General features: G+C 41.9%; 1 protein-coding gene across 1 annotated transcript in view; it reads right to left on the reverse strand.

Moving 5' to 3' along the window:
- Window positions 1-1730: 1730 nt before the first annotated feature.
- Window positions 1731-25892, reverse strand: part of PINX1 (PIN2 (TERF1) interacting telomerase inhibitor 1) — a 69780-nt gene continuing 45618 nt past the window's right edge. The window contains exon 7 of the mRNA XM_067556168.1: window positions 1731-2424. Coding sequence (XP_067412269.1) covers window positions 1822-2424 — 603 coding nt within the window. The 3' untranslated portion in view covers window positions 1731-1821. The remainder of the gene's footprint in view (window positions 2425-25892) is intronic.

A 25892-nucleotide genomic window follows, 5' to 3' on the forward strand; every position in this document is an offset into this window, starting at 1 on the left:
AACGTTACCAGGATTAAAAGCCAAACAAGTACAGTGTGGAATATAGAGAAGGCCAAAATCTGCTGTTACACTGATGTAAATCTGGAGTGATTCCACAGCAGGAAAAGGCAGTGTTCTGATGGGCAAAGAGGCTGCATTTTTCAGTTGTGTTAGCTTGACACAATTGCAAAAGGCTACTGAGATGAAGGCTAACAGGTCAGAAGCAATGTTAATGGGCAGTGTTGTAGCATAGGCTTCTCTCAGGCTACAGCGAGGCCAGCTAATGCAGGTTCATACATGTTAGCCTGCATCTTAGTGGAGTTTTCAATCATGTTATGTTAACACAATGAAAAACCAAACCCTCCCTTTTTATCTGTCAGGACAAGGCCAAGAGAGCGACACCAGATTTAGAATGGTGAAATAGAGAGAGATTGGCTCAGAATCAAATGCACAGCTGTAATAAACCAACATTAAAAGCCAAGTTCTACTAGGTTACACTGGTTAAATCCAGAGTAATTCTCCTGACTTCAATAGAGTTCCTCCCAATTTCCCTTGCTGTAAATGAAATCAGAATCAGGCTCAAGGTTTGCAAAAGGGTCAAAGGGAAAATGCTTCTTTAGGCCCTGATTCTGTCACCCTTACTCAAGTATCTCTTGGTGATGCTTCTACTCTATTTGAGTGTGCACGCCAGAATATGATCCTCAACATTTACATTGGTGTAAAAAACTGCTCCATGGAGTAATGTTCCCAGCATTAGCTGTCCTCCATTTTAAATTTATAGCCCATTTTATTTTTAAAAATAAATTTAAATAGCTAAATTGTACTATTAAATTAGGTTTTCATTGTACAAATAGCAACACCTTCCTTCAATATATGAGAACCACTACTTTAGTTTAAAATTTTTTGCTACTAAGTGTGCCATATACAATCATCAAATGTGAGATTTTGAATGCAGAATGGGTCAATGTAGATACCAGAATTACAGCCTGAAAGTCAAAGTTTAGTACATGGACAAGGCTATTAAAAAGAATTCTCGTGTAGCTCTGTAACAACATAATAACCACCTAGCAATAGTTAACTACTGGCTAGGGAACAAAAGGAACTATTTTGTTCCATTTTCCAGCACTGACACCTAGGCATAATCCTTTAATTACACCAGGTACTTTAAGAGGAAGCAAAATTCATTTTAGCTACAAAAGGAAATCAATGAAAAGGTTATGCACATCTATATGGTACATGCTCAGACTCACAGAAGGCAACTGGGCTGGCACAAAAGAAAACAGGGATGATAAAACTGCAAATGAATTTAATTTTTTCAAGGCTGGTGGGTGGGACAGCAGGAGCAATCTGTAGGCATTTTCTATTATAACACACAGTCCTACTACACCACAATTTAAACCAAGCCTGTTCTTCTTTCACTCTAGCAACCGGTGACTGACTTCAGTGAAATTATACCAGTGTAAGTGAGAGCAGAATCAGGTCCAATGTGCTAAAATATAGATCTTGCTAGTAGGGGGGCTAACAGCTGATTATGTGAGCACAGGCAGAGCCTAAGTACATTTATGCACTGCTGTCACAAACCCCTGTTGTGTAGACTTGGAAAAAGCCTAGCCCATAGCACTGTTTTGTAGAACAGTTAATACTCCATCCCCACCTATAGGGGCCAGGTACAACGTATTGACACCCTGCCAACAAGAGCTGTGTTTAAAGAGTCTGAGATTTCAGTATTGATAAAGACAGAGTGCTACACATAGAAAGAAGTACATTTACTTGTCTGGTTAGCGTTTACATAAGGCTTCATATTCATATCTAACTCATTCCGAAGTTCAAGACACTGCTAAGTTAGCTCAAATGTTTCTTTTTTTTCTTCTGCACTCCGTCAACATGCTCAGTTGCCTCTTTTTTCTGCTTTTTGTGTTTTTTCTTACATGGTTTCTTTTGCTTTGCCTGGGAGTCTTCTACACCAAGATTTTCACTGGCAGACATTCCAGGGTAAATTTCTCCATTCCTTGGGAAAACACAAGAGTTTCCACCACAATTCACATCTCTGCCTTTGCACTGATCTTTAGCTTTCTTTTTCTTTTTCCCTGGTTCGTATTCAGTGTCTGGTGTCTCCAGTTCTTCTCCCCTTGAGCTGGAGTGTTTCACCTTTGGTTCTTTATAATCATCCACATTCTCGGTTTCAACATTTTTGTGGCTTTTCTTTTTCTTTTTGGATTTGGTTTTCAGTCCTTGTGAAGGCTCTGAATCTTCAGCTGCTGATGTGCGAGGATCAGCTAACTCGCTCTCTGGTTCAGTCTTGAATTTCTTCAGTTTTGCCATGCGTTTGGCAAAATACTCTTGCACCGTCATGGTGCTGGTCACTGTATTGCTAAGGTCCACTGGCATTGGCATCCTATGGTCTTCTTTTCTGTCCTCTTCTGGAGAATCTGCACTGGTGTCCTCCTGAGGAAATAATTTAAAAGGCAGTCAGGAAAAAGATTTTCAGCACATGGATGTAAAGGTTTTCTGTGTTTCAACATCTAAATAGAGAAAACAAGAAGAGTATCTAGGGTCAGACCCTAGACAAAGTCATGGCAGAAGTTCCACAGATTTCAGTGGGAGCAGGATCTAGCCATTAGTGCAGGGGAAAGGGAACCAATCAACCAACCCTCTTTAATTGGCAGGGGAAAGGAGAGAGCATACTGCAATTTTTGTGAACATTGCCAGTATTTTGGTATCACTCAAGAGGGTATAATGAGGAATGATGAGATAAAATTAAGGCAAGGAACATTTAGACTTAAGGGGGTCTGACTCTTCATTGGTCTGAACCATATACAGTCATCTACACCTACTTAACGCAAGTGCAAAGCGTGTATAAGATGCTCCCAAATCAGACCAGTGTTTTACACCCAGTTTGCACAGGTACAAAAGTCCCCACAAGATGCAGAGTGACGAGGGGAAAAAAATATAGCGAGCTCTATTAATCTGTGGCAGTGTTTCTCAAGGAAAGTGGTGGAAACCCCATCCTTGGAAGATACTTGAAGTGCTAGAATAAATGTTGTAGGGAACACTCCAGCACTGGCAGGAGGAGATTGAAATAACAAATCTCAGCTAATATCTATGAGAGTTTGAAAAGTTCTCTCAGCTGGTTTCTTAACACACGAGATGTTCCCATTTGAACATAGTACCATATGACTTTAAAAAGTATATTTCATTAGGGTGGCCTGATACTTCTCATTATAAGACGGTTTTCAGGTTTTTCTAATTTTGCCAGGCTAACTCTTTTGGCTGACATTTTCCATGAAATGTGTCTACCTCAGGCTGAACATTCTGGGAAGATTTTAGCAAAAATGGCTCAACTGTTTCTGAGAATGAGGCTGGGGAATATATTTTTCAGTGTTGCACAAGCAACCTTAATTCTGGCCTTTCCTAACTTTTGAGAGCTTGACTTCGCAACCTAGTGTTATCTTAATAGAATATATATTACACACGAAAAAACAATCAGAAAGCACAAACTCCATTATAGGCCAGATTTCGCAGGGCTTTCTCTCCAAGAATCACTGCTGAACTCAACAGTGGTTTTGCATATGCAGGGTTTGAGAAGGGATCCCGTATCTAGACAATAAATGTAACGACATACGCATTAAGGAAAGGATTAACTTTTTAATAAAATGATAGAAATAAACTGGGTTGATAATCTAAAGCTAGTTGTCCATTATTTACAAACAATCCCCAATGCAAACTCTGAAGTGATTAAATAGATATCTAGCTCTCGAAATTAACCCGACTATTGTTCATTTGGAGTGTCTTTTAGACATTAATGCTTACACACCAATGTGAGAGGCTACCTGGAAAGGCTCAATATTTAGACAGATCTTTTCAATCAAAGTGCATGGTCTAGAAGCCCAAACCCCACCCTAACAGCAACTTGTAAGAGAGGGAAAAGACGAAAAAGAAAACAATGCTATCCCAATATTCAAGAACAGAAGTCAATCACCACAGATCACATTTAATGATGATATGTGTAAGTGGTGTTGGGAAGTGGTGTCCTCATTTCAGAAATGCTTGTATAAATGGAGCAATGGAAGGCCCAATTCACCATCGTCTGTATTTTATATACAGCTATTTATACTATGGATATATGAACTTTCAGAAAGCTTTTGACAAGGTCCCTCACCAAATGCTCTTAAGGAAAGTAAGCTGTCCTGGGATAAGAGGGAAATACAAAGAGTAGAAATAAATGGTCAGTATTCAGAATGAAAAGAGGTAAACAGTGGTGTCCCCCAAGGAACCGTATTGGGACCAGTGCTGTTCAACATATTCATAAATGATCTGGAAAAAGGGGCAAACAGTGAGGTGGCAAAATTTGCAGATAATATAAAATTACTCTAGACAATTAAGTCCAAAGCTGACTGTGAAGAGTTACAAAGGGATCTCATTAAACTGGGTGACTGGGCAACAAAACGACAGATGAAATTCAATGCTGATAAATGCAAAGTAACACACATTGGAAAACATAATCCCAACTATACATAAAAAATGAAGGGATCTAAATTATCTGTTATGGCTCAAGAAAGATTTTGGAGTCATTGTGGATAGTTCTCTGAAAACATCCACACAATGTGCAGTGGCAGTCAAAAAGCCAACAGAATGTTAGGAATCATTATCAAAGGGATAGAGAATAAAACAGTAAATATAATGCAACTATATAAGTGTATGGTATGTCCACATCTTGAATACTGTGTGCAGTTCTGGTCAACCCAACTCAAAAAAGATATATTAGAATTGGAAAAGGTACAGGGAAGGTCAACAAAAATGATTAAGGGTATGGAACTGCTTCCATATGAAGAGAGATTAAAAAAGACTAGTTTTTTGGGCTTGGAAAAAAGAGACAAGGGGGGATATGACAGAGGTCTATAAAATCATGACTGGTGTGGAGAAAATAAATAATGAAATATTATTTATTCCTTTGCATAGCATAAGAACCCGGGGTCACCTGATGAAATGAATAATCAGCAGGTTTAAAGGGAAGTACTTCTTCACACAATACACAATCTGTGGAACTTGTTACCAGGTGATGTTGTGAAGGCCAAAATTATAACAGAATTCAAAAAAGAATAATGAAGGATAGCTCCAATCACTGGCTATTAGCTTAGATGGTCAGGGATATGACCCCATGCTGTGGTGTCCCTGCCACAAGCTAGGAGTGGACAACAAGGGATGGATCACTCAATGGTTGCCTGTTCTGTTCACTCCCTCTGAAACACCTGGTATTGGCCACTGTCAAAAGACACGATATTGGGCTAGATGGACTCTTGGCCTGACCCAGTATGGCCGTTCTTATGTTGTACCAACGCAAAGTGGGTGTAAAATGCAACCAAATCAGAATGGTAGCCTTTTATAACCACATCGATTTCAACTCTGCACAGGGTGAAGGGCAGCAGTGAATGGAGAGAATATAAAACCACTGATCTCAAATATTGCAGTTATTGTTTGGTGGCATACGTAAGTGGTCTCGGTCCTCTTTAGGGTAGGATATTAAACTGGCTAGCTGAAGTGGGTTTTATTAAGTTTTTAAGTCAGGATTTCCAGGTAGAGGTCTTTACTCATGTTAGTAATCTTTGCTCATGTGAGCAAGAATTTGCAGGTTTGAGTCATTAGTGATGCATCAAAAGTGGCTACTTCCTCATATCTGCTCTCAAGAGAGCTAGTCTAGTGGAACGAAAATAATGTTACACTTGAGATTCCAGTAATATTTGTGTGGGCACAAAGAAATTAGGTACTTTTTCCTATAGGAATACACCTTGTTTAAAAGGGGGAGTTCAAGCACAGTTCATGTAACAGTAGGACTCTATTATTAAGAAATGTTATTTAAAGCTGAAACCTCCCCTTTCCTTTTCCCTCTTCCCCCCACAATTTTTCTACATTTGATGGGGAAGATGTAGGAAAAGTTTGACAAGGTAGAATCCACAAAATAAATGATTTGAGCTTTGCTTCAGATATCTGTCTTTTTAACAAGCTGTCCCTTCCAACTTGAGTCCTAGCAAGCAACATTGGTGCAGATAAAAAATAGCTGCTCTGTTAAGGCAAACTTAAACAGGTCACTTTCTTTTCTTTTCCATCTACCTGCAAGATGATTTTGATACCTTGCTCTACAAAATGACAGATGGTCCCCCAGTTTTCTCAGCCATGGACACTAGCCAAAACTGGCCCTCGCTGATATACAAAATGTCCTCAGGGACAGAGCACCAATAACCGTGGGGCAAACCAGGAAGGGGTTTGTTAACTCCCTTGGCAAGGTCTGATTCTGACAACTTAATTACTATAATTGAATGCGAATATTAATTGAACCCCTATTCATTTATTTTAAAAAATATGGTTAGGCACAGAAACTGGTTCTTTGGCTAAGCCGAGAACTTCAGAAAGCATTTGTGATCCCAGAAAACAAGCACACTCCACAGAAATTCCTGTATTGATAAGAATTTTAATAACCATGGGCCACTGAACACAGAACTAGCAGGGCATGGAGACAGGGAAGGAGGTGCCAACCCTAAAAAAACCCCTTCAGTTTAGGGAAAGCTCATGTAAAACCATAAATCACCTGGAAGGGCTGTTAAGTGCCAGAAATGTTCCCCCTCCCTTCCCATATTGTACCTGATGAAGAAACCATGGAAACATCTTAGAACTATACACATGGCTTCTCTCCAACGTCTAAAAAGGTGATATGCAGAATTACATAATTTTTGCACACTAAGAAACATGCTTTGAAATGCTAAGCATTTACTAATATTCAAAATTTTACTTTTTTTAAAAACACAAAACTGATTTCAGTATTAGGTTAGCAGAATAACAGACTTACAGTGTGAAATCATGGATCCACTGAAGTCAATAGCAAAACATCCATTGACTTCAGTAGGGTCAGGATTTCATCCATTTTACCTTATATTTATCTAGCACCTTTCAGTCTAAAATGAGTTACCAACTATGTATAGGAAATATTTCACCCACAACTGAAATGCAGCCACTTTTGGTAGAGAAATGGGCAGCTGCTAAAAGACACATAGCAACTTGACAACAGCAGAGGAGAGTGAGAGCTGAGTTAGTAGCACAGAAGTCCAGACAGAAAAACTGGGTCCCACGTGTTTCTAGGAGGGAAAGGGAGTTAGCAACAAAGCAATCATCCACAAAATAACTGGCGGTTGCTACATAAGCAACAGTGGGTCTTGTGTTAGTTCAAATAGGTTCATGAACTCTGAACAGGAGAGAAACCTTTTCTTAATACTTAAAGCATAAGACCAGGAGTCAGAAGATCTGGATTCTAGTCCAGACTATGCCACTGACTCACTATGACACCTTGGTCAAGTCACTTTACCGCTCCATGTCTCAGCTTCCCTGTTATGCGACTTAACAGGAGTTGTCACTTACAAATCTATTATAATGGCATGGAATAAAAAGTACAGGAGTTGAGGACTGCATAGTAGAATAAGGTTGAACCTATTTTTAGTAGATGCTCTCCTAAACAACAGAAATTGGGACTGATGCAGAAATTATTGTCTATAGCTATGGTTTGTATTACAGGACATCAGACGACATGATCATAAGGGTCCCTTCTAGCCTTACAAACCTATGAATTCTACCTCATGCATCTTGGCTCTGTCAAACTGGAGAGCTGATTTTCTTGTTGAGGAACCGTAACAATGAGATTTAGAGACAATCTGGTTCCATAACTGCTACTCTAGATCCTCAATGCAGAGATGAGTTTGTACCACTCCCGCGGAGGGAGTAAAACTTTGCAGGCATGAAACAGCTCCTAGCTGCCGAATGACTTTCTACCACAGGTCCAACATTGACGTAAAAAAGCACAGCAAATAAATAGATCTGCACGGGTGTGCATGGCACTTTAAAGACATTAAAGATGACAAGGTCTCTGCTCTGAGGAGCTTGTAGGGTCAGGGGTGTAGACTGTAAACACCTGAGCTAAGCACGTGCACAACTGTTTGCAGGACTGGGATCAAACAGACAACACAGAGTAATGGCTGTAGTGGTGTTTTTAGTTTAAGCAGAATATTTAAAAAAAAAATATTAGCATAGTTCTGTAGCCAATTCTACCATATCAGAACAAGAACCAGCATCTAGGAGGCTGATAAAATGGGAGTATTAGCAATACGGTGCATAACAAGGATATTATTCTGACAATTTCAAAACCCACATCCACCTATGGCTAAAGGACTGGTTTTGCAAGTATGTTGGAGATAGTATTTTATGAAAAACTACTACATCAACCTAACAACAACATGGCAAAACGAGAGAAGATACAAGACAACTTCCTGGAAATTAAGAAAAACTTTGGTGAAGGATAATATTAAAATTAATGGCCTGTTGTGATAACTGGACCTGCATATTTCCACTCATTTTAAGTTTAATTGTAAGCGAGTAAAAAGTTCATAAACCGCAACAATAATTTATAACAAATGTTAATGGAGAAAAGAATGAAAGAGTCAGAAATACTGAATTAGTCCAAACAAAAAGGTCTACTACTATAATTCATGCTTAGTAAACAAACAAACAAAAAGGCATATGACCAAAAATCAATAAACCAAAATTAGTATGTCAAAAGCTAGGCCTTCTCAAAGGGCAAAATAATGAGAGGATGGGCTATTCTGCCTGCGACTCCCCTTTAGCGTCCTTACAGAGAGAGAGACTTTAGGAAGAAAAAATGGCTACTGGAACGAGTTTCACCATGGCTGCCAGCCTCACCATCTCCTGGACCTTCTTCATCTTAATCCTCAGAGATATCCTGACCAAATCGGCCAGAAAAATGGACACAAAATGATATTGCCACTTCTACCAACTACAGTTGAATCACAAAGACGACCTGTGAAATGTGATTGGATGTCTAACAACAGCGGGAACATCAGCAGTTCCAGCTAATCTGAACTAACTTCTCTTTTCCCCAAAAGGACAGTTACCACCATTTGACATGCCATCTGTCGAACAAGGGGGCTTTTCCTTCTAAAAGGTCTCTCGACCTAAAGAGAAAGGGAACAAAATTTGTTGCTAAAATGAAACCCTCACTTAATACTTGACATTTCAAATGCTTTAACTGTTCTTTTCATTTTAATAAAAGGTTAAAAACTATTAATCGCATGTTGCTAAGTACTAAGCAGGCTAAGGTCTCTGCATACCAACCCCAAGCCTTGTTTAACACTATTTAATGTTAGACAGTAACTGGGTTATTTTAACACCTTTGATTCATGACTCCATCCGTATTAATACGACAGGCCGTACATCCAGAAGGAAGAGATCTCAAACATTGTGTTTTCTGTCCCTCATCTTTCTTTTTCCTTTTCTGCTATTCATGGTTCTCCTTCCTTTCCTCTTGGATCCTCATGTTACATTACAAAGATGTAATGGCATATATACATTGATCCTTAACTGTAGAACTCCACTTACAGTAAACTTCAAGAGTGAAAATCCCATTTATTGTGATGTGGAATTAGAGTCCTCAATGGAGACATCACTTTTCAAAAGGATTTTAATTCTGGTTACTGTAACCAATATAGCTTTGCTATTTTTCACTCTCCTATAAGCAGATTCTACTGTGCTAGATACCTTGGAAAGCATCTGTTATCCACCAGTTAGATGCTAAATGCTGCATTCCATAGGGATCAGCAGCTCCTTCCCCTGCTCGTCTGTTCTGACTAAGCAGACAAGGAGAGGGAAGTAAGGGGAAGAAGAAGGGGAAAGGAGGAATCTGTGGTTTCCAGTCTTGATGCAGCTGTTTCCTGCAAGGAGCGAAGAGGAACCAGTTTTGCTATAACTGCTTTCCTTTGCAACTAGAGAGGGTGCATAGAGGTGCTGTCACCACTTCTATGGTATAGAAGGTGAGGGATCTTTTTCCAGATAGGTCTTTGCCTATTATAGTGAATCCCTGCTGAAAAAAGTTTTTGGGCAAAAAGACAAAAGAGCATTTCACTATAAAAGTCCCACTGAATAAATCTAAAGGTACTTTGTTTTAAGTATCAGTTAAAATGTGGATTCCAAGACACTATTTAGACACTCTCCTGCACATTGATTGTATATATGCTGTTGTATTTATTAAGTCTTGAATTCAGAAATGAGGCACGTCAGTTAAAAGGATGTTAAACATCCCAGTTATTTTATAAGCTTTCTGCCAAGAGCTTGTAACAAAGATCTCAGCAATTTCAGCTTTTATTTTTCTTTAAATTCAAATGTGGCTCCAGTTAAAAATAGGAAGATGCCATCTTACTCAACAGATGCAAATCCTATGTAACCAGAATTCTATTTTCTTATTTTAGAAACAATATATTTTTGTTGTTGATCTCTCTTGTTAGACCTACAGAGCATACACAGCTCTAAGAGACTGAGCTGGATTCAAATCTGGCTCATACATCATAACAGAAATGTAAGTAAATTCCAAGTGCAGAACCAAATTTTGCCTTTAGTTACACCTGTTCAATCCCACTGAAAACAGATACAACTCACGGCAGAATCTGAAGATTACAGAGTTGCACAGGTGCACCAAATAAAAGTTCGGCCAGAAAAATTTTAATTATTGGTGATATGCCAGCCACAAAGGACATGCTTGACTTTCAGATCCCAAATGGGGCCAACAGCATAGACGGTTAGGACAAACATTTTTACAATGTTTACTTAGCAAATGTGATATGATGTCACAGAAAATTCATACAGAACCTCATGATACTGCTCTCATAGAGCCACTTTCAGAGTAGAACGGCACTTGTTTTAGTGCAAACTAACAACTGCAGCAGGCAAATCCAGGCCTAACAGGGCAGGATATGTAAACCCAAAGGAGAACACAGCAGGAGGAGAGAACACATGAGATGTGATGGGGAAGATGTTTGGGAGATAAGGACAAAGGGGAAAAAAAGATGGTAAACAGATGCTGTGCACACAGTAATAATCAAGCTGTGAAAAGGAATGCGAGACATCTAGATATTCTGGTGACATCCCAATCCACTCTACTCACACAGCTTAGGTCACAAAACCTCTGTTCCTATTCATTTCCTTGTAACTTGCAGCTGTGTGTTAGATTTAATAAACAAGGCTAAGGAAGATATTTCCTTTTGGATTCCTCTACTCGCACAATACAGAGATCCAAACAGTGACATCATCTTCCCTCTTCCAAGAGACTTCTAAATAAGTCCTAATCAGTGTGTTCTCGCCCTGCATAATAATAGAGGAAATAAGGTCTGGTAATCACAGCACAGGACTTGGAGGGCCAGGTCTCCCGTGCTCTATTCCTAGCTCTGCTATCAACTCCGAATGCAGTCTCGAATAAGAAGTCACTTACTCTATCTGTGCTTCAGTCTATCCAGCTGTAAAACGGGTCTAACAATCCTTAATTGTAAGGATTTGTAAGGGAGTTGTAAGTTTTTCATTAATTAAATGCTTGTGAAGTGCTCTGATATCCTCCAAGGGAAGAAATAGAAAGTGTTATGTAAATACCAAGACTTTACATTTATGCAACTGTAAGTTGGCAAGGTAGCATGTTCCAGAGATCATCACCGTCAGCAATCCCTCGATGGAGAAAGATGATCTCTTTCACAGGTGTTTGTTTTATATGGGTCCTTTGGTGACTAAGGAGTCGGATCCTTGTGCCACAGACTCCTTGGCAGATGTCACAGGTGATGCTGGAAGGCAGGGTTGGGCCATGATTGCTGCATGACAACTATCTGTCCTCTCTTTTCTGGCATTTTTCCGGGGACAAGGCAAGGCAATTTTCCTCCAAAATGTTTGTTCCTTCTCTGACAAGTCTTCGCCAGTTGCTCTCTCCCAGCATGTGATATCGATGCCACATCTCTTGAAGTTTGTCTTGCAGATATCGTTGAAGCATTTCTTTTGGCCCTCCCGTTTCCTTTCTCCTTTGGAGAGTTGGGCATACTGCAACTGTTTTGGTAGGCGTGCATCAGGCACGCACAGCCCACTTCACCTCAGCTGGTGATGGACAATCAGGGCCTTAACACTGAAGTCGTTGGCCTCTGTGAGGACACTGACATTAATGCGGCGATCCTCCCACTTTATGTTGAGGGTCTTCCGGAGAAAGTGTGGGTGCTGGCATTCCAGATTTTTCAGGTGTTTTCTGTAAGTCACCCAAGTCTCGCAGCCATAAAGGAGAGCTGGAATTATCACCGTTTTGTAAACTAAAAGTCAAGTGTGTGTTCTGATGTCATGGTTGTTGAGCACCCGGTGAGACAGTCTGCCAAAGGCAAGGCTGGCACAGCAGATTCTGTGCTGAATCTCAACATCTGTGTTTGCCCTCTGTAAGAGATGGCTGCCAAGGTAGGCAAAGTCTTCTACATTTCCTCTGTCAATCTAGATCTTCCTTGCTGCGTCTGATGATTCACCGGGAGCAGGCTGGTGGAGAACTTCTGTTTTGCCGATGGTCAAGATTAGTCCTAGGCTTGCGTAAGCTTCACAGAAGCAGTTGAGGGAATCACTCTTAGGGTCTTTGGTACACGCAAGCTTCTTCACCACATCAAAGTGGCAGCCAAGGAGAAGGTTCCAAAGATACTATGTTAAGGATGAGCACACAGCATTAGCTCGGTTAAGTCCCTTTGTACATATAGAATCACAGAATCAGAGTTGGAAGGGACCTCAGGAGGTCATCTAGTCCAACCTCCTGCTCAAAGCAGGACTAACCTCAGCTAAATTATTCCTGTGAGGGTTTTGTCAAGCCACAGCTTAAAAACCTCTAAAGATGGAGATTCCACCACCTCCCTAGGTAACCCATTCCAGTGCTTCACCACCCTCCTAGTGAAAAACTTTTTCCTAATGTCCAACCTAGACCTCCCCCACCACTGCTCCTTGTTCTGTCATCTGCCACCACTGAGAACAGCCTAGCTCCATCCTCCCTGGAACCCCCTTTCAGGTAGTTAAAGGCTGCTATCAAATCCTCCCTCATTCTTCTCTTCTGCAGACTAAACAAGCCTAGTTCCCTCAACCTCTCCTCATAAGTCTTGTGCTCCAGGCCCCTCATCATTTTTGTTGCCCTCTGCTGGACTCTCTCCAACTTCTCCACATCCTTTTTGTAGTGGGGGGCCCAAAACTGGACACAATACTCCAAATGCAGCCTCACCAATGCCGAATAGAGGGGAATAATCACTTCCCTCGATCTGCTGGCAATGCTCCTACTAATGCAGCCCAATACGCTATTAGCCTTCTTGGCAACCAGGGCACACTGCTGACTCATATCCAGCTTCTTATCCACTGTAACCCCCAGGTCCTTTTCTGCAGAACTGCTGCCTAGCTCATCGGTCCCCAGTCTGTAGCTGTGCATGGGATTCTTCCGTCCTAAGTGCACTTGTCACATATACATTGAGAGAGTCTTTTAGAACATGAGCACACACTAAATTTCAAATACAATTTCAATCCTAGATACACACAAATCACTTCAGATTAATCTTCACATCCTTGTATACTTACACTAAATTTCAATGCTATAATGGTCCAGTACAACCTTCCAGACAAGGCGAGACAGCCCTGATTTCTTTATTACTCATTGCAGTAGTACACAGAGGCCCAATCAGGATCAAAGACCTCATTGTTATACACGCTGTACAAAGGCACAGAAGACACGGTCCCTGTCTTGAAGAGCAGAAAATCTTCTTCTCTCAAGCACACATTTTCACTATGCTGTAATACTTCACCTGTAGAGTTTTCTCCAAGTGTGTGTCCTAATCATATAAATGACTTCCAGGGACTGTTAAAAGGGCAAATATAGTATTGCAGGTTCATACCAATGTGTGTTGCAGATAAACGGGAGGATATATTACTTGGGAAACATGTGACCATGCAATTAAAAACTTCCACACTAGAGAGGCAGAATTACAAAGCAGCCTCAATTTTTTCATTTCCTGCTGTTTAAGTTTGCATTAATGTAGCTTTATTCCCCCATGGAATTAAAGATGATAAAGGTGCACTGAGAACAGACCCTTCTTCTAGGGGCAATCCTGTTACCTGCATGTCATCCTTTCAGCTGCACTTGGTGAATGTGTGTGTTTTAGAAATAACTGTTAATCCTTTCTAGTCAGACACGAGAACACCAAAGTATCTTCAATTGTTGGTTGAAGTGAAGGATTTCTGTCTGCTCCCCGCTGTCAGATACAGCACCAGTTATACGGACTGGATGGGAACACATGAAGTGCACTTGGCTAGCCAAACCACAAGCACAAACAAGGATATTAGTGGGTGGGGGGCGTGGGGATATTTTGTTGAGATAAGCAGTTGGGAGGAATGATGCTGTAATGCACTTGGAAATACCCAAAAGACAGAAAAGATTTCTGGCCAAGATTATCAGAGGAAACTGTGTCAGCAGCAGAGCTTAGTTTCTAAAGGATGAGGAAAACACATGTATTTTGAAATCTGAAAATAATATGGACCTATGGGAACCTTCGCTTGTACCTCTTTGGTCACGTAAAATCAGGCATTAAAGTTCCTCAGAGGATTATAAAAACAGTATTGCCCAATCCGCGTGGGTTTTTTTTTTTCCTTAAGAAGTCTTTCTATGAAGGAAAATACACAGATGAAATTACTCCATAAGGGGGTAATTAGCTTCAGAACTGATCCATATAAGTCAGGTCCCTTGCATTGGGGAATACAGGCATTTCCTGTTTTTCAGTGAGTTGTAGCAGAGGAGCTGTTAAGAAAGTATTTGTCACCTTTTGGTCACTTATCTGCTTAACAAGCCATCATAGCTAACTAGTTCCTCCTCTTTGCACAGTGCCAAGGCAGCTCTTCTCATGGTTACAGTACAGGACTGAAAAATCAGGAGACCAACAAGGTGCTCAAACAGTGCAAGCAACAGAAACACAGAGTATTCACCACCCAGGAGAGCTTGCAGTCTAGGGTTAGATACAGAAAGCCAAGATGTGTTGGAAGTGCAGAGACCTGAGTGTATATACGAAGTAAAATCATACACTTTTTTTTTTGGGGCAGTTGGGGCCTCATGGAAGAAGTGGGTTTTCATAAAGGGTTTGAGGGCACAGAAGGTTCTAAGCCCAGCTCTGACTCAGACATGCTGTGTGGCCTTGGGAAATTCTCTTGTGAGGTGTAACTAATTTTGTGCATGATCTTCTTGCTCTTACTTTCAAGGACTTAGATCACACATCCCCTGCCTACATTTCTGACTGGGTCTCCTGGTGACCATCAGAACCACTCTGCCAGAGATATCAGTTAGGATACCTCTTGCCTTCTTTCATAAATGTCTCCAGGCCTTCTGCAAGCTTCCCCTTATACTTGGGGCACCCTTCCAAAATGACAGCCAAGTCACATGCCTCACAGGATTCAGATCCCTTCAAAAAGACACATTTCCACATCGGCAGCTACCGAACGTAACTGCTTTAAACTTCTTTTTTTCCCCTTTTTTAAACCAAGACTTACATATGTCCAGCTGAACCACCCCATAACCCGCGTCCTTCCTTATCCCATCCCTTCCCTGCCTTGTGTCCACCCCTTGGATTGTAAGCTTTCTAGGGGAAAGCTCTGTTTTCTCTGAAGCAATCAGCACATGTATGGGCACAATACATCAATTAACAAATATTAAACACCAACAAACGTGGGGCAGAATAGCACAGTATGGTCACATCAATCCTTCCGAACTCTACCTGGCCAGAACCTCTGCACATAAGGATCTAGGTCCTGGCCCCGCTGAACACTAGACATAGCGAATGGCTGCCAAACTAATTGCTGCTGAGCCTGAAAGAAAAGGACTCCAAACTTCCCTCTCTGGGAGGAGGAAAAAAACCTTTCCCAGCCCTTTTATTGTAGGATATCTGTTCCCAGTTCTTCAGCCTTTTAGGAATAAAGTGAAATCTCCTCACTGGTTCCTTGGGTGTGCCTGAGCAGAGCTCCCACCCCCCTAGCGCTGTCTCTCTCCTATGGTATTGAAAGGACAGAGATTGGGAGTCAAGCTCCTGAACAGCTGGGCGGGGTTCCCACTTAATTCCAGCAAGGCTGAGAAAGCGGAGTCTAGACCCTGCCTGGGGGGGGAAGTGAGGAATGAAATTGGGAAAACTGAGGAGGCAGAGAGAAGAATGAAGAGAGTGGAGGAAGGGACAGAAAGCGTGCGCCCAGGGTGAGCGTGCCTAGGGTGACCAGTGGAAGGAAGAGAGAATCTGTTCAGGGATTACAGTAGGAGGAAGATTGTTTTGGGGGACTGGGTGTTCCAGAGAAAGTGAGACAGTGGGAGCTGTTCCTGGAATGGAAGACACACTGATTACAGATCTGGTGACAGAAGCTCTTGCCTTGAAAGAACAGCTTCTACTGCTCTCTAGTGATGGCCTGAACCAGAGTCAATGGTCAGACTTTTCCCAGCCAGAAACTACCTGGACAGCTGGCCAAGAGAAGGTTGCAGCTAATGATATTGGCAGAGGAGTGGACCATAGATATCACAACTCCTAATGAGCCATGCCCTGGTTTAATCTGAGCAGCCTTCCCACTCTGAGCAAGATGGAGCTTGACATACCGAGACCTACAGTTTCCATGACTGAGTTCCCTGTAGTAAAAATGACGGCTTACATGGGTAAGGTTTGACATCTGTCCCACTGGCAGAACGCTGGCCTATAAAATATGGACAGACAACTGCACACACTTCAGCCGTATAGGGATAAGGGCTATTATGTCAGCCTGTACATATTTATTCCCTTGGTCTGTTTTAATGCTCATCAAAAAACTCACAGCATCTTATGGACTAACTGTCAAAGTATAAGCGCAAGACTTGGTGTCTTCATTTTGGTCAATAAGACTTCAAATATCAGTGTACTATCGAGCTGGAGTGGGAAGAGTCAGGGCAAAACTGAGGACACACTGGCAGAGATATTCTGAATAAACAAAGGAGTTCTGATTTCTGTGTAGAATAATTCAAGAAATGCCCTTTATTAGAGTGTGATGTCTTCCTTTCCCTCGCCAATTCTAAAAACCTGGCTCTCTCCTTGCTTCTTTCTCACCTGGATTACTATACACTTCTCCTTTCGAGCCTATTCAAGCCTCCTTTCACTCTTACTTCCTCCTATTTCAATCTATGCAATAGGCTCATCCACCATTTGGCAGATCACACCTTTAGTCCCTTCACCAGCTCACTGTACCTTTCAGCATCAAGATACCTGTACTCTTCTGCTGCCTACCTCTCTGCCTCTGTTTCTTCCTACCTCCACCCTCATGTCCAATGCTCATAGATTGTAAGGACAGAAGAAACAATTAAATTTATTTAAGTCTGATCTCCCATATAGCACAGGCCATAGAATTTCACCCATTTGATCTCCTCCCATTTGCATTCTTCATAATTTTTTTCAGGCTGCCCTTATGCCTGGGTAACCTTCCTCTTCCAGAAGGAAGTGTCCTCATTTTCTACCTTCAAAACCCTCCTCTAACGTCATTTCTATGGGCTCATTTTTGACAGCTGACCTCTGCTCCAAAACACTGTGCTTTGCTTTCTCATGCCTTAGTCTGAAAACATTGACGCTTTACACAAGGTTCGGTTAGCACCATCTTTGCAGTGACCCTGGCCATCACTTCTTTTTGGTATGGTCATTCCCAGAGTTCACCTAATTCACAATTATAAACTATTTGCATTTTTTAAATTCTGTAAAGTGCCAAACACATGGCACTGCACACGTATTTTGTAACTGTGACCAGAAGAGGACGAGGACATGGCAACGCCTATAAATCCAAACAGAGTTATTGATACACTGGGATTTTATTACTGTAATTTATAGAGTGCCCTAAGCTGCATGCCAGCACAGCTGGCCAACGTGCCTCGCAAAGCGTGTAATCCCTGCCTCACAGAACTCACAAACTAAAGTCAGGAGTGGGCACAGAACAATACAAGTTATTATGATACACATAAGTGCCATGCAAGTACGCCAGCGTATGTGATGCAAGCCTGGTATGTCTCTTGGTAAGGTCCTTTTTGAAAGTAGTGGGAATGGGGAGCTCATCACGTGCTAATGCAAACTGTTTCAGGAATAAGCAGCGGCACGAGGGAAGACGTGAAGATTTGAAGGGAGATGTCAGGAAGGAGGACATAATGAAACAGGAGGAAGAACCAATCTCATCTCTCACAAGTGCTTTATCGTCTGCGGTTAAGAAATGACGTAACTGTAGATACAGCAAATGTTCAGGTAAATGCGCTTGACTCCAGCCAACATTAAAGGTTTTACCACAGATTCCAAGGCCAGAAGGGAACATTGTGATCAACTAGTCTGGCCTTCTGTCTAACACCAGGCCATGGAACTTCCCCAGAATAATTTCTAGAGCAGATCTTCCAAAAAACATCCGATCTTGATTTAAAACTTGTCAGGGATAGAGAATCCACCACAACCCTTGGTAAATTGTTCTAATGGTTACTTACTGTCACCATTAAACATTTACACCTTATTTCCAGTCTGAATTTGTCCAGCTTTGCCTTTCAATCACTGGATCCTCTTATACCTTTCTCTGCTACACTGAAGAGGCCATCATCAAATATCTGTTCCCCATGTAGACCCTTATAACCTGTAATCAAGTCACCCCTTAACCTTCTCTTTGTTAAGCTAATTAGACTGAGGTTTTTGAGTCTATCACTCACAAGAAGACATATTTTCAAATCCTTTAATCATTCTAAAGGCTTTTCGCTGAACCCTCTCCAATTTATTAACATCCTTTCAGGTCTAGATTCAATAGCCAGAGCACCACTAAAAGCTATTTTTACTTTAATTTTACCATCCTTTCAGTCAACTTTCCTACCATCCCTTATAGCAGAAGCTCTCTCACACCATCCCTGTTTCACCCAGTCAGCTATGACAGCGTAAATCTCCTGAGTTGTGCTTTGCCAACACACCTGACAATTCATTCAGATTCAGATCTCTGCAGTGATTCAGCAGTGCCAACTCATTTTTATTTCCTCCCTCAATTACCCCTACTTAATGCCTCAAGAAAAGCTGCAGGGTGGGGCTCCTGACCTTTCAAAGAAATCATTTTGTCTGGCATTTAAAGTCCTGGACACTTTGAAAGCCAAACTACACTGCTGACTTAAAAAAAAGTTATGTTGCATAAAGCAATGTAGGTGCTCACACCAAGAAACAAACTTCTTCAAGCAACACCATCTAATGTAAGGCAGGGTATTCCAGCAAATAAGACAAGAGATTAGGAGACAAGCGATCCAGATTCAATTCCCAGCTCTGCCACTAGTTTGCCATGTGACCTTGGCCAAGTCATATCATCTCTCTGCACCTCAACATTTTCTATCTGCAAGATGGGGATGGGAACCCACTTTTTAAAAAGCCGTTCTGGAGATGTACAGAAAAAAGTAATATTAAAATTAGAATTGCAAGGTTTCAGAACATAATCAGGTGCTGTAGAGATTGAGGCATGGGAGGACTGGCCTCATAGTCAGAGTCCACAGCCAGAAACCAGAGCCAGGGGTCAGAGTCACGCGCCAAGCCAAAGGTCAGAGCTGGAGTCAAGCCAGGGGTCAAAGCCAGAGTCAATGTCTGGGGTAGGGCATAGGAGCAGGGACCTGAAGTGAGGCAGGAAAGCAAGAACCAAGAACAAACAGGGACCTGGATAAGGAGGAATAGGTTGGGAGGCAGGAACAGGCAAGAAGGCAGGGCTCAGGAGTCAGTCCAAGTGGGCAAGGTCCGTAGTAGCAACCAGCCAGGGATTTACCTTGTTGATTGGACAATTTCCTGGGCCTCTTTCTGGCTTAAGTAGTGTGCCCCAGCCAATCAGTAAGGCTGGAATTCTCCCCCAGTCAGAAGCTTTGTGGGCGGGATCCTTTGTGAGCTAGAGCTTCACTAGCCCCCTTCTCCAGTGTTTCGGGTGGGCTGCCAGGTGGCAACCACCATCTGAGCACAGTCTGAGGACCTGTGGGCCTGGGTTTAAGGCCCGTCATCCCTCACAGGTAGTTCACCTGGCCCTAAAATTACACATATGTCTTTGCAATCTAAAATGTGATATGTGGTATTAATAAGTTGCATCCAACGAAGTGGGTCTCTGCCCATGAAAGCTTATGTCCAAATAAATTTGTTAGACTCCCACCGTTATGGTATTAATAGGATCCTAGTAGGGCCCTTAATCCACATGGACACAGATACAAAATAAACTTATTTCTGTAGTGTAGATAAAAGGAGTCCGAATTTAACAGCTGGTAAAATCAGGCACATCATCTGTGCTTAGTAGTACTGTAGATTTGTAATGCCATTGCACTGGCTTCCAAGGGATATTCTATCTCTTCCACCACTAAAATCCACTCTCAGAATCATAGAATATTAGAGTTGGAAGGGACCTCAGGAGGTCATCTAGTCCAACCCCCTGCTCAAAGCAGGACTAACCTCAGCTATATCATCCCAACCAGGGCTTTGTCAAGCTGCAGCTTAAAAACCTCTAAGGATGGAGATTCCACCACCTCCCTAGGTAACCCATTCCAGTGCTTCATTCCACCACCTCCCTCGGTAACCCATTCCAGTGCTTCACCACCCTCCTAGTAAAAAAAACTTTTTCCTAATGTCCAACCTAGACCTCCCGCCCTGCAACTTGAGACCGTTGCTCCTTGTTCTGTCATCTGCCACCACCGAGAACAGCCTAGCCCCATCCTCCCTGGAACCCCCTTTCAGGTAGTTAAAGGCCACTATCAAATCCCCCCTCACTCTTCTCTTTTGCAGACTAAACAAGCCCAGTTCCCTCAGCCTCTCCTCATAAGCCTTGTGCTCCAGCCCCCTAATTATTTTTGTTGCCCTCCGCTGGACTCTCTCCAACTTGTCCACATCCTTTTTGTAGTGGGGGGCCCAAAACTGGACACAATACTCCAAATGCAGCCTCACCAATGCCGAATAGAGGGGAATAATCACTTCCCGTGACCTGCTGGCAATGCCCCTCCTAATGCAGCCCAATATGCTATTCGCCTTCTTGACAACCAGGGCACACTGCTGACTCATATCCAGCTTCTTATCCACTGTTACCCCCAGGTCCTTTTCTGCAGAACTGCTGCCCAGCTCGTCGGTCCCCAGTCTATAGCTGTGCATGGGATTCTTCCTTCCTAAGTGGAGGACTCTGCACTTATCTTTGTTGAACCTCATTAGATTTCTTTTGGCCCAATCTTCCAGTTTGTTTAGGTCACTCTGTATCCTATCCCTACCTTGCAGGGTATCTACCACTCCCCCCAGCTTAGTGTCGTCCGCAAACTTCCACTCTCAAAATTCCCCTCCAGACTAGGTCTTCCCAGTTCACAGCTTTATCCATACAGCAATGCTATTGCAGCATCAAAGCAACCTTATTTACTTCCAGCATGAAAAGTGATTAATTCTCTTTCAAGAGGTCACACTAACACATTCTGTGCAAAGACACACTCTCTCTGGAATTTAATGCTGAGGGAAAAATGGAAAAAAAAGTGAGGCATAGAGAAGATCGGAATAACCGGAAAGGAGTGACTGAAAGGTAGAGATTTTATTAAAAGAAACTGAAAGAAAGAAAATTTGACTGTGCATCTTCCAAGAACTACACTGCAGTATTTTTAGACTATGAGCTATTCAGGATAAACACTTACCTTCATGCCTAGTAGTATCTTTGGTACACTACAAATAAATCAACAACAAAGATGGCAAAACCAAACCATTTCTATGGCTTGCTATATCCAGATTCTCTAGAACAGACTGTAAATTCTATGGATTCGAACCATGTTCTGTTTAACTGGCTGCATCTGTCGTGCATATCTGCAGAATTTAAAATAAAATATATTTCTAAATAATTTAAAACACTTATAATTTAAATTTCAGAGAAGGAACTCAACACTGATATCCATCCACAGCTCTGGGAGTCCTTGACACACATTTAGAACCACAACAACATAAGAGGAATAGGTAGCCCAAAGCAGCAGGACTCTTCTTCCCTCCTACCACTCATCATTTAATCACCAGTCATGAGACCAATACAGCTTAAAACCCACACCACGCGCCCCTCAGACAGACAGAAATCCTGCTCTCGGTTGGCTCAGCCCTCCATTAATGTCCAAAAAAATGGCTTTGCGGCATGCCCAGTTTTTAAAACGTGTTTTAGGTCTTGGTATTTCTAGAGCTACCAGAGTGTTAAAGTTACTTATTAATTGATTAAAGAAACCAACCAATGTAATGGTGCTTTTAAATAACGGTTCTATACCTCCTTACATCCTGGTACCCAGATGCTATGGTGAGTGGCATCTTGGAAATGGAGAGGGAGGGATTTTGAAATCCAATTAAATAATTAAAAAACATTCAGATTTGATATATCTGTGCCTTTGAAGAACTTCACCTCCAGAGCTAATTTACTGCAACAGTTACAAGAAAAAGCTGCCAATGTTAACATCGGACAGCAGATACTAATAGTTTGGTTGCTTTTTGTTTTGCTTAGTCAGCTGCTTGGATTGCCATCCAATTAGAAAAGCCAATACAAACACGTTTAAAAGGCCACTTTCTATAGCAACGACTCTAAGTAACTAAGGAATTTCCCAACAACACTCAGTCTCTAGGAGGGGATGGGAGACAGAGGGATTGACTTCCTACCTTTCCAAAATGTCCCAAGGCATGGAAAAGTTGCCGTGACTCATGTAACAACAGTTCATAACATACTGCTGAGGCCAAAGTGGTTTGAAAGATAAATGACAGCCCCCTAAACTGCGAAACATACATCAGAAATTATCAAAACTAAGGCACTATGTCCTTTGGGATGGAAGCCAAATCAAATCAAACTGTCTATAAATTGTAATTCTGGGTCAAGCAGTCTCCGCGTGAGAGGACAGATGTACTTTTGCTGGATTGCTGAATAATGGCCACGGGATTCTTAGCTAAGATTAGAAAGAGAATGCCAAGTTTCCTTTAACATCTTATAAAAAAAAATTATGAACATCTAAATTAAATTCATAAACCAGTAACTAATTTGCTTCTACTGTATCACTTTTTATCAGAGGATCACAAATCACTTTACAAGGATTAAGCAAGCCTCACAGCATTCCCCTGAGAAGTAGGAAAATGTGATGACCGTTTACAGATGGAGAAACTGAGGAACATGCCCAAGGTCAGCCTCCATGGGTATGTCTACACTGCAACTAAAAACCCACAGCTGGCCCATGGTAGGTGACTTGGCTCGCAGGGCTCAGGCCAAGTGGCTGTTTAATTGCAATATAGACATTTGGGTTCAGGCTGAAGCTCGGGCTCTAAGATCCTGTGAGGTGGGAGGGTCCCACAGCTCAGGCTATAGCCCGAGCCTGTCTACACTGCAATTAAACAGCCCCTTAGCCCAAGCCCTGTAGGCCTGAGTCAGCTGGCACAGGCCAGCCACAGGTGTCTAATTATGTGTAGACATTCCATTCCTGCCACTGAGGGTGACTAGCGCCCAGAATTTCTGATTCCCGGTCTCACACTCTAATTACTAGTCCATGCTTCGTATAACATACTGCCTTTGAATCTATATCAAATTGAGTAATGTTAAAACTATCCTCCCTTAAAACAACCCATTTTGGCCTTAATGCAATCTCCCCCCACAACACACACATGCACCACTGGACCAATTTGTGCCCCAGTTTACAAGACGTGTAACTTCACCAGTTTTGATGGAGCTTTGTGGCTATGGCAGAGAGCAAAATTCGACTCATGGAGACACCAATCCAATTTCACAGACTAAGAGATTGAGCAATATTTGGCTGACAAAGCCCCCTTTGTAAGGCACTTTGTGACATGCATCACTCACACATTCATAGAAAGCAGCACGCTTTCTTTAAGGCACTGTGTTCCCCTCCAGATGAGTCTCTCAAAATAGTTTTAATACTTGTGAAAACTGGAGACCAATTTGAAGCAGAGATGGGTCAGAACTAAAACACTAATTCAGCAAATTCACAACTCAAAGCTTTCCATGCAGATGAATGTGAACATCGCTACATTTGGGAAAGTTGATACTCAGACCTGGATTATAAACCCTTGCCTTCAGGAATTTTCAGATGCTGGATTTTGGTTTGGGCCCATCCCTAAACTGAACAAAAAAAGAGAGAGGAGGTGGGTGGAAGACAGAAGGAAAGTGGTCATCACACCAAGTTTAGTGTAATCTAGTCTCAGTTCCACAACATCTTTAGAAGCAGACTTACTTTCAACAGCTTTTAGTCCTGAATCTTAAATCAGAGTTAAAGCTGATTCAGCAATATTCTGAATCCCTGAGATTCAATATAGAAGAGGGAAAGGAAAGCATTGCACAACCAAGTCTCCACAATGATCTTTTAGATATCAGAATGAAAGGCTTCACACTGTTAACGAAGTTGGATGGGCAGATGACACAATCTGCTATTCACCAGAAGCAGTAGCAGACAAATTAGCCAACCCTGCAGAGTGCAGTTCGCGTCTGGTTCATGGGGACTGGAAGCGAACCAGAAGTTTCAAACTACAATTTGATCAACTCAGAATTCAAAGGGGAGCCCATCTCCACTCATTATTTAAAGGTGCTGGAACACACCATCTTAACTTAGATACACTCTGGATAGCATCTTGGGGTTTCCTGGGAGTGAAGGGATAGCTGATGAAGTGGGGAATAAAGTTTTCTGCCTTTCCAATCAAAGCCAGTCTCTGACAAACTTTTTGGGCATGGGCCGAGATTCAGGAATGCAGCATACCTCAAACTCCAGGCTTAGAGTCTCGATGCTAATAATTCATACAGTTCTCACACACATTAATAAGAGTCACTGTTTAAAAAAAAAATAAGAAAAAGAAAGAAAAAGAAATCAGAGGGAACCGTTCTGCATCAGGTATTGAAACAAAGGGGAAGGATGAGATCATATGCTACTTTTTCGGCTTTGGTGAGATCTCACAGCCAGTGTATGAAATGTATTATGAGACTCAGTCTTCTGCAAGGTGTGCCAGCCAATAATATAGCAATAAATTAAAGTTCAAATGATACTATAAATAAGGCTGCATCCATGGCTGAGGTGGCAATACCCTACACAGTTGTCAAACTTGGGTAGCCTGCATAGCAGCCATTAGACTTGAAATCCTTGGGTAATAGGAAACCAGGCGCCATGCTCTCCCGACATGCTTGAGCTACATGGTAGACTTCAGACTGCAGCCGCTGTACGCGTGCCCACCTGCCAGCCAGTTAATTGGAACAGAAATACTTTGATCTCATGCATTAAGCCCCACATCACTACGGAGAGATAGATATTACAGCTATTTTACAGGTGGGGAAATTAAGGCACAGAAAGTGATTTGCCCAAAATCTCTCAAAACCAGTGACAGAGTTGGGAACAGAACGCAGGAGTTCTGATTCCCAGTCCAGTGCTTCAAGCATTAGGCTGCACCCTCTCTTTCAAGTTGGTCTCAAGGAAAGTTGCATGTTCAGCTCTTGTGCCCAGTATGTATGTGTTGCAGTGATGGTGACAGTTTGTGGGGTGGGAGGATGAGAAGGGGAAAAGAAGTGTAACCACAATGTGTAAAGAATAACAAGGGTGAGCTTTACTCATCTACTTATAGATTCTTTACTCTTCATAACTATACACACATCCTTCCAGGAGTCAATTGCTATACTACAATCACAAGAGATCCTGGTTACAGCCTGGCTAATAGATACAGAGCAGATGGGACTTAACTAAGTAAAAACCCTGGAAAGTCCTGGTTTCCCCAAATCTACACTACATTACATTACCCCATCTACATTACAACTTTTAACTGGATCCTCCAATTCATTTATAGTTCTAGTAGAGACAGTGGTGAAGTCAGCCACATGTTTTTTTTATTCAGAGATGGGGACAAATGAACTCCCTGTCCAAACATTCTCCCTAACTTGGGTAAAGTTCTGATCTGAACCTGGATCCAAACTTTGTAGCTCAATTGTAATATTAATAGAATTGCCTGACTGAAAAAAGTCAACTCCTTTCTACTTAATTCACCTCCTGGTAAAAGTCT

The sequence above is a fragment of the Emydura macquarii genome, unplaced genomic scaffold (genome assembly GCF_026122565.2).
Source record: "Emydura macquarii macquarii isolate MOO-44397 ecotype Brisbane River unplaced genomic scaffold, CSIRO-AGI_Emac_v2 contig_1676, whole genome shotgun sequence".
Lineage (NCBI taxonomy): Eukaryota > Metazoa > Chordata > Testudines > Chelidae > Emydura > Emydura macquarii.